Source organism: Carex rostrata, chromosome 35 (genome assembly GCF_964058835.1).
Source record: "Carex rostrata chromosome 35, lpCarRost1.2, whole genome shotgun sequence".
NCBI classification, from domain to species: domain Eukaryota; kingdom Viridiplantae; phylum Streptophyta; class Magnoliopsida; order Poales; family Cyperaceae; genus Carex; species Carex rostrata.
Window position 1 is genome coordinate 3,972,543 of NC_135952.1, and position 9,091 is coordinate 3,981,633.

The 9,091-nt window shown below is 37.3% G+C and overlaps 2 protein-coding genes across 3 annotated transcripts; one reads left to right on the forward strand and one right to left on the reverse strand.

Moving 5' to 3' along the window:
• The first annotated feature begins 624 nt into the window (after positions 1–624).
• Positions 625–2,497, forward strand: LOC144549564 (F-box protein PP2-A13-like). The gene is made up of 3 exons (XM_078298338.1): positions 625–1,061; positions 1,153–1,271; positions 1,827–2,497. The coding sequence occupies exons 1-3, from the start codon at positions 744–746 to the stop codon at positions 2,257–2,259; spliced, it is 870 nt and encodes a 289-aa protein (XP_078154464.1). The 5' UTR covers positions 625–743; the 3' UTR covers positions 2,260–2,497.
• Positions 2,498–4,304: 1,807 nt separating this feature from the next.
• Positions 4,305–6,440, reverse strand: LOC144549605 (putative receptor-like protein kinase At5g20050). 2 transcript variants are annotated; one of them, XM_078298385.1, is made up of 3 exons: positions 5,828–5,964; positions 5,119–5,730; positions 4,311–5,016 (listed from the first exon to the last, which is right to left on the reverse strand). In XM_078298385.1, the coding sequence occupies exons 2-3, from the start codon at positions 5,665–5,667 to the stop codon at positions 4,516–4,518; spliced, it is 1,050 nt and encodes a 349-aa protein (XP_078154511.1). In that variant the 5' UTR covers positions 5,668–5,730; positions 5,828–5,964; the 3' UTR covers positions 4,311–4,515. The 2 variants fall into 2 exon arrangements, with proteins under 2 accessions (XP_078154510.1, XP_078154511.1); XM_078298384.1 differs by having other exon boundaries at positions 4,305–5,016; positions 5,119–6,440.
• Between the last annotated feature and the right edge of the window lie 2,651 nt (positions 6,441–9,091).

A 9,091-nucleotide genomic window follows, 5' to 3' on the forward strand; every position in this document is an offset into this window, starting at 1 on the left:
GGTCAAGTTTTTCGTTCCGCGTTCGATGCCGCAGAGTCCGTTAACGACGTAACTGGACGGATTAATATCGGCTAATTCTTAACAAAGTATCAGATAAAGATTCAGTTAATTATTTAATTATCTATTTTCTCTTTGGTGCCTCTTTTCTTTTTCTGTTACTACCGAAAGGGCATATCCGTACGGGGTGCTATTTTTTTGTCCAAACAACTTTGGACAAAGCCCATTCAAAGTCAGATCGAAATCGTTAAATCCGCATTGTAAATCCGTTGACACGAATCCTAATGCAAATCGGACGGTTTTTGTCTGGGATTAGATAAAATTTGTCCGAACCCTTGGAGAAACAGAAATTGTGTCCGTACGAGCGTAGTGCGGAACAGGCTGTCAAGGAGAGAGAAGGTGGGGGCCTTTGTTCCTAAACCGTGCCCTCCAGGTCGCAACTGTCCAACAAGCTTCCAACCCACTTTGCCCCTGGTGTCGCCACGCCTCTGTTTTTTTCTACCCCGAGGCGCCAAGGTGGTTTCCGTCATTTCATATACTCAGTCCAAGTCTTAAACCCCAATGACCAATGGTCCCCACCCCTCCTTCCTGAATAATATATTTGCATCTTCTCCCCTCCCTCCCTCGCTCTTCTTTCATTTATCCCAAAATTCGCTTTCCCTTTAAGCTTTCTCTTTCGCTCGTTCTGCACTAAAATCTCCGCCTAAAACCTTGATTAATCTCCAATTAAGGTATAAGCTGGATCCATGGGGGCGTTCTGGTCGGCGGTGAGGGGAGAGGAGGGTGGTTCGCCGGAGACGGGGCTGGGGGACTTGCCGGAATTGTGCGCCGCCGCCGTTCTGTTAAATCTAGATCCGACTGAGATATGTCAGCTTGCAAAGCTGAACAGAGTATTTCGAGGTGCTGCTTCGGCCGATTTTGTATGGCAGGCTAAATTGCCAGATAATTATAGCTATTTGATGGGGTTTGTATTGGATGAGAAGGGAAGGAAAGAGATGCGGTTTAGGAAGAAAGATATCTATGCTCGGCTTTGTCAGCCAATAAACTTGGATGATGGCAACAAGGTTCTTTCTTTTTGCCCTCTTTTATTGCATATTTTTATGCTTTTTGGGGTTGTGCCTTGTTCTAATTATTAGATTTTTAAATGATTTGTAGGAGTTTTGGTTGGAGAAGAGAAGAGGAGGGGTATGTATGGCTATTGCATCGAAAGCCCTTGTGATTACCGGAATTGACGATCGGAGATACTGGAGCTATGTTCCTACTGGTGAATCAAGGTCAGGACTTTTCTCTTATTCATTTCTCTTTTTAATTATAAAAGGTGATCCTCTAAATTGAAGCGTTACTGTAAAAAAATATGACCATTGATGATGATTCTAAACGTATTTGTAGGCATGAGCCTTATTATGCATCTTCATTCCATTGATTTTCTTAATAGATATGCTCATTTGTTTGGCAATGCTATTATGGCTGTAAATTTGTATGGTTTGTCATGTTGTTATCTTTCTTCGGTCTAGTTATTGTGTATTGTACAAGTTTGCAAATTTAGTTCAGAGTCTATAATCCTAATTCAAAGAAACTCCAAACAAAAAGGCAATGAAAAGATCTTTTCTCAGTAATAATTTCTCATAATTGAATGTTGTCAGTAGTTCATTACCTAGTTAACTGTATTGATTCTTTAGCTTGTTACTTTAGAATATGTTTGGATCGTGTTCTTAGGTTTTAGTTGCACGAAGTTCTGGAATATACATATTATTCACAAGTCATCTAATTGCAAATAGAACACGCCTCTTTCTTTTACTAAATATTAATATTATGAACTACCTTTTCAGATTCCAGTATGTTGCGTACCTTCAACAGATATGGTGGTTTGAGGTGGTAGGAGAGGTTGAATTCTGCTTCCCGGCTGGCACATACAGCCTCTACTTTAGACTCCATCTGGGCCGTCCATCGAAGCGATTTGGCCGTAGAATTTGCACCTCTGATCACGTGCATGGTTGGGACGTTAAACCGGCTCGATTCCAACTTAGCACTTCAGATGGACAGCAAGCTGTTAACCAGTGCTACTTAGACCAGCCTGGTACGTGGGTCATGCATCATGTCGGTGATTTTGTGGTACGAAAATCTAATCAGCCAATCAAGGTCAAGTTCTCTGTGGCCCAGATTGACTGTACCCATACCAAAGGTGGTCTCTGTGTTGACTCTGCTTTTATCTATCCAAAGGGGTATAGAGAAGAAAGTGTATTTAATACTAGGTGGTGTTAGTGTTAGTTATTAGTTAGAGAAGAAAGAATGACCAGGCCTTTTAAACATGGTTGTTTATCCCGTGTGCTTAATTTGTATAGTGTACTCTGGAAGTGTGAGGAAGCTGTGTTTTTGGCTAAGTTTTGGTTCTGTTTAAATGGAACTTGTGACATAATCTGAAATGTTACTGGACACTTGATAATTTTTTAGTTTTCATCAGGTGAACCTTTTTTTTTTAATTCATGCTTAGTATTTTTAATTTGCATGGGTGCAGCTTAGGCCTTTTCTGAAACGAATGAATGAAAAAAATTGTCATTTCATGGTTTATGTTTGTGTTTGTGTTCTATTCTTTGATGCTATTTCCGTCTTCTTTTTGTATTGTTTTATTGCATGTATGTAGTTTGAAGAGGTCTATCATCATCATCATCATACTGGTACTGTATCAGGTCATAATCGTCTCTGCAATCTATTTAAAACCTGGTACACAGATTAGAAAGTGCAAGAGAATTTGGTCATCTCTTGACAAAGGCTTTTGTGCCTTTCTTCGATCATAGGGAACCAGATTGCACCTGGTTTCATACTGTTCCCTTTTGTGTTTCGTGGGTTGGGATGCTAGGTTGAGATGCTGAGGTAGTTAAATTTGACTCGCGTTCTTGCAGCACGGGTTTGTTCGGCAGATGACAGAATACAGAATAGCTATGCCTCGAAGGGTAAGTGTTTTCTATGTTATTTTAGATATGTCAGAAAGTAATAGATTTGGTAAAATTAATATATTCTATTTTTAAGGTCATAATTTATTCATTTGATCTTTTGTTCATGGTTTAGGTGAGGCAAATTTGGGTTTGAACATCAAGATATGACTGCACCAATAGGAAAAAGCCAGATAATATAGTATAACTACTGTACAAAAAGTACCAACAACTCAACAAGTCATAGTGAACAACCGAGAAACTTCTTTATATTCGCACATTTTAAATAAACAGTGCAATCTAGCATAACAGGTGGTTATCAAGGCTCCCTATGCAATTCTTTTTTAGGTAAAAATGAATGCCCAACTTTTATTTTTTGAGATGATTCAGCCTTTCACTTTTAAACATCCACAAAAGATCTGAGTATCCAGCACGCAATTTCTTACTCAAAGGCCATTGCCTCAGTCACTAAATCAAAATCAAAATCTTATTATCGCTTATATAATTAAATTTCAAGCACAAATTAATTTTGGAATAGATAACTTTGTTGTCATATTTGTATATGTAATCTGTTCACCAAGAGAGAGAGAGAGAGAGAGAGAGAGAGAGAAAGCAGTATTTGTTTTTTTAAGATTATATCCTTACAACACACCAAAATAAAAAAAAAAAATATATATATATATATATTCTAGTAGACCTTTCATTCGCCTTTTATGCTAGGATTGGAATACAAATTTGATAATTTTATTCTTCGTATAATATTTTTTGGGGTTTTATAACGGTGATTTCCTAGAGATTGCCCGTAAGGGCACCAATTCTGAAAAATATGCTAAATTTGCAATTTCTACAACAGATTGCCTAGTTTGGCTCCTGTCTTCCTAGAGATCTTCTAGAGATAGTAAGTAATACGTATAATTTTCTACCTGCAAAATAGTAATATGTTGTGTTACCTTACCCCTTTATAAAAATCTGTAGCATAGTGAAATTATTGAAACCCAAACCCGTTAACGTTCAACGTACGCCTGCAGTAGGTCCCACGTGTCTTCACTCCCTTGGTTGTCATCCCCTCTGGACCCCAGCGCAGCACATAGCGGAGTGGGGTCGAGCTGGATTGTTCACCGCAAACTGCTCTCTCCTCTCTCCATTCAACCCTGTAACAGTTTTGGTCTGTTTTCGTACTGGCAAGAACTATATTACCCCTTACCAGTTCATACAAATCAAATGTAAGTATTATCCGCGTTTAGTTACTGTTGAATGAATCTGTTGGAATGTTTTTGGTGAAATTTTACACTCAATCAAGATGAAACTAAACCAAAACACAATTATACATATAAATACTCTATTTACTTACAAGCAACCATATGCTCCTATAGCACTGACTTGCTTAGATAAAGAAAAATGAGATATCCCCTATAGCACTGACTTGTGTTCTACCCAGCCGGTGAATCTGTAATTATATTATACATTTTCCTAATTAGTCAGTTAATTGAATCAGTAGAATCCATTAATATCACAAGAAATACTAGATCTGGTTCAGAAAACTGATCTTCAAAAGAACCATTTGGCTAATTAGCGTATAAATTCTTTTCTATCTGCCAGATTGAATGGAAATGGACAAACCATTGGCCGACATTAGAGCGGCCTCATCCACCTGAGCTCGGGCAAAGCTACCAGACTGCGATTCCAAATCCATAAAATTCACTACAAACATCGAGCTTTCGGGAGGCATATGCACCGGCTTGCGACCTTCCAGGATCCCAACCACCTCTGTCATGTCAGGTCTTAGAATCGGGTTCTCTTGAATGCACCAAAGAGCCAGTCGAGTTAAGACGGTAACTTCTTCTTCTCTTATCTCTTCATTCTTGATCAAGGTCTCGTCAACTACCTCCATCAGCTCACCTTGCGTCATTTTCTCTCGGACGATCTTAGGGAAATATGTACCCCGTCTTTGTTGAGTCTCTCGATCCACCACTATCATCAGGTTCCTTCGCCCACCAACCAGCTCCAAAACCACCATTCCGTAGCTATATACGTCAGACTTGGTCGAGATAGCATTTGGCATCAGCATCTCAGGAGGTAGGTAACCAACCTGTTGGTATGTCATCAAAGAGATATATATATAAATAATAATTGAAGAATACATTTTCAAACATCAAAATTGAACAATGGAGTAATTATCAATAATAATTACCGTTCCCCTTGCTCGGGTCATGACACTACTCTCATCCTTCCCAATTAATTTTGAGATACCAAAATCTGATAGCTGGGCTCTGAAGTCTCCATCAAGGAGAATATTTGCGGGTTTTACGTCGAGATGCAAGATCCGCTCATGACATTCATGGTGGAGATATGCAAGTGCCTTAGCTACATCAATTGCAATGCGATACCTTAATGCCCATGTTAAATGGCTTCTCTTTCCGTTATCCGTGAAAAGCCATGCATCAAGAGACCCGTTTTCGAGGAATGGATAGATCAGGTAGTGATCCCCTCTCGGAGAGAGACAAAACCCGAGAAGGTGCACTAAATTGACATGTTGCCGACTTGCAATAATTGTCATCTCTGTTCGAAACTCTGTTTCACCACTCGGCTTCCATTTAATCCTCTTTACCGCAATGGTAGAACCATCTGCTAGTGTTCCCTTGAACACTGCACCAGAAGCACCTTCACCTATTGGTGCTTGAAACTTTCCTGTTGCTGCTTCAAGATTTTTGATTGTGAATCTTGTGGGTAAACCGGCCATCTCGAGGAAATCGTATTGCTCGTCTTGGATTGTTTCTTTCTCAATGTAAGCTTGCCACCATGCCTTTATTTTTGGGGCAAACATTAGCCAAAGCCACGGAACAAGGGATAAACAAGCATTAATGCTTGAAATTACTATAATTAAAATTTCCTTGTTGTACCAGTAAAAGCGGAGGAGAATACCTAACACCAAGGCCGCAGCAAAAATTGATGCACTAATCGCTACCTTCCACCTTCTGTCCCACAAATGCTTAACATGAAAAGCAGTGAGGATTACATAAACTATAATCGATCCAATCACCGTGAAAATTTTATTAAATTCTTCCAAATTTGTGCGATTTATGAATATCAGAACCACATCCGTAGTGAATGCTGTGAATAGAATTGTGCTCCTCAGATCATGTGAAAATTTCATCATCAAAAAATTCAGCATGGCCACCGAGTCGATACCAAAGATTAGAGAGGATACGAATTTCCATCGCCATGGATCGATATAGAAATGATTAGCAAATATCACTATGATTAAACTCAGGGATAAAGCTACCATAAAAATCCTCCATTTCTTGGTAGATATTTGGATAGTTTGAAGATAACAAACAACAAAGTAGATCAAGGTATTTGATATACTAGTTTCTAGACAGATTGAGATTATTTTTGTAGAGTCTATGATAAAAACAACTGTGAGTGAGATAAGTACTATAACTGAGATTATGATCTCTATTTTTTTCATGGCTATATGATCTTTTTTCCCCCTCAGTTTTGATTATATTTTGAGAGGGTGGAATAGGCCTTATAAGCTGGACCAAAGATGAGAGGTGAACTTGGAACGAAGATAGCATACCGGCCACTTGTGAGGTAGAGTTTGGATCTTCTCTTAATGGCTAATTAGAAACGGAGATACCATAAAAACTTGATGCGCCCACAACTTACCCAAATCAGGATCTTATTGTTGCACACCAGATTAGACTTTCCCAGCGCCTGGTCAAACCCCATAGTAGAACTAAATACAGTGCATCTAAGTCGGTCCACCGCCTCTCCATTCAGCCGCTTCAATGTAAATTTTTATATTTTATTATTATTATTATTATTATTATTATTATTATTATTATTATTATTATTATTATTATTATACTGGTGTATCTGCACATTATTGGTCTAATTATTTTCTTTACAATTTTTTCTTATTTTATATCGATGAGAAAATTTAAATAGATATAAATATTTTAAAATAAATCAAGATTTTTTACAACTAATTTCACGATACAACCGAACATTCATTTGAACAATTCTCATAATTAGTCTCATACGTACTCATACACGTGTTTCCGTAAATTTAATAGTAGGTTCTCATCTACGTTAAATCATATTCCGTGTAATCCTGTGATAAATGAACAGGTCCTTAATAGTTATTACAAAATTCAGAATGTTGTCTAAATAACGGCACAATTTCGAATTTGTAGGTGTCATGGATTGTCACAATGTAGGTGAACAAAATATGATAATTCTTGGTATGCTTACTTCACCTGTTTGAATAAAAGGAAGAAATAATTACAATTTGTTCCAAAGATAGAGAGAGAGCACAGTAGTTGGTTTTTTTTAAGACTTGTTCAGTTTTCTATTTACCTTTGTATTTTTTATTATATTTAATATACTCCTTAAATTTTGTTTAACCTTTTCTATTTACCCTATAGAATTAATTAAGCACAATTAGATATTATTAAATTTTATTTTTTTCCATTATATCCTTCCTCTTTCTCTTGATCTTTCATTTCCGATGAAGAAATTGCATTTTATTTCGATTTTGTATTATCTCTACAAAATGCATTGACATCACCTAACTCAATACTAATGAATGTCATCTAGGTCTAAATATAAATCATTCCGAGATATTGTTTGGTTTTATATGATCACAGCATGGTTATTGTGTTTTTTACTTCTTTTTTTGTTTTTGTTTTTTCTCATTCAACTCTACATTTCTATTACATAAATTTTATTGGTTTACAGATCCGGAACCTGTCCGAAGGCTTTTGCACTAACATCATGTCCAAAATCGAATAATTTCAGGGAAACCCAGGTTAACTTTTTCCTGTTAGGCAATGAAGAAAAACATTTTTTTTTTCTTGACATCTCTTCCTAAATCGAATCATTTCAGGGAAATATATAATAGTACAAAGGAAAACAATTTTGCCAGGCGAAAAAGAACATTGTTTAACCCATTAGAAATTTCCTTTCTAAAACCCATTAGGCACCAATTCTGAAAATAATCTGTTCAATATTCAATTTCTATAGCTAATTGCCCATTTTGACCGTCTTCTAGATATCTTCTAAAGATGACATCAATCACTTTATTTTTTAGGCTGCTTTCATATTTTATTGTATAATTAAGATCTAATAATTTGTTACATTACTGTGTTAATATTTTGTTAATAGAGTTTTTAAACTAATTTTATCTTTTCTTTTTATTAAATCTTCACAGAGGCTGTGAAGTCGTAAGCGGGACTCGATTTCTCGACCTTTGAGTAACTACAGTCTTAATATTTTTTTTTCTTAGCGAACTGTGCTACCGGCCCATCTCTCTTAAACTAATTTTTATCATTTTGCATTATAAAGGAATTTTCATTTAAGTGCTCTTTACTTGCTTACACCAGTGAGTAAAACTAACAACTCTATCTTATAAGTGGATAAGATTTGAGTTTTAATTTCTAAATTTTTGCTAATGAAAGTAATTGGTCTTCCTTTCTGCATAAGAACTACACCAATTTCATCCCGAAATTTTTAAAATTACCATTTTTCAATAATTATTAAACCAAAACACCATTTGCGCCTGGATTTAGCATATTTCGCATGGCCTCTTCCCTCGAAAGCGGGCACCTGGAGCTGGGCCGCTTCGGAGGGAAGCGGGCACATTTCTGGGCCGCTTTGAAGCTCAGCTTGGATACTTTCCATTGTGTACCAAAACCAGTGATCCTTGCATTAATGTACCAACCACATCTGGGGTCCTTGCACTTGAACCTAATCTGTTGTTTGTCACTGTGCGTATTCTTAATCTCTTTATTACAAAGAATGTGAAACTTGTAAATTGCAGCTTTCATTTCCTCCTTTGAATCATAAGTTTGTCCCTCTGACAATTCATTTTCAAACTCTGCATGTCTACCAAATAACCCCACATTTGCTTCTTGAAAACCTGACATGTCATTGAAAGCTGCAATCGGGTGCTCAACCCCGCGACCCATTATCCGAAACCCTTTATCAACATTGGATTTTTTTGTCTGCCCGAGCACAGGCCTCGTATCTGTTGTGTCACTATGATCGCTCATGCAATCAGGATCAACACCCCCCCAATTTTCCTCTGCCTCTTGTATTTCCGGATCCACCGTCTCCTCAGTTTCCTCCGGATCACAAGGCTGGGCTCGGGATCGATGGGA

Bases quoted from the DNA above. Each gene is read 5' to 3' on its own strand.
- LOC144549564 (XM_078298338.1), top strand. From the start codon at position 744: ATGGGGGCGTTCTGGTCGGCGGTGAGGGGAGAGGAGGGTGGTTCGCCG. The intron at 1,062-1,152 runs GTTCTTTCTTTT...AATGATTTGTAG, and splicing joins ACTTGGATGATGGCAACAAG to GAGTTTTGGTTGGAGAAGAG. The intron at 1,272-1,826 runs GTCAGGACTTTT...CTACCTTTTCAG, and splicing joins GTTCCTACTGGTGAATCAAG to ATTCCAGTATGTTGCGTACC.
- LOC144549605 (XM_078298384.1), bottom strand. From the start codon at position 6,396: ATGAAAAAAATAGAGATCATAATCTCAGTTATAGTACTTATCTCACTC. The intron at 5,017-5,118 runs GTAATTATTATT...ACATACCAACAG, and splicing joins TGACCCGAGCAAGGGGAACG to GTTGGTTACCTACCTCCTGA.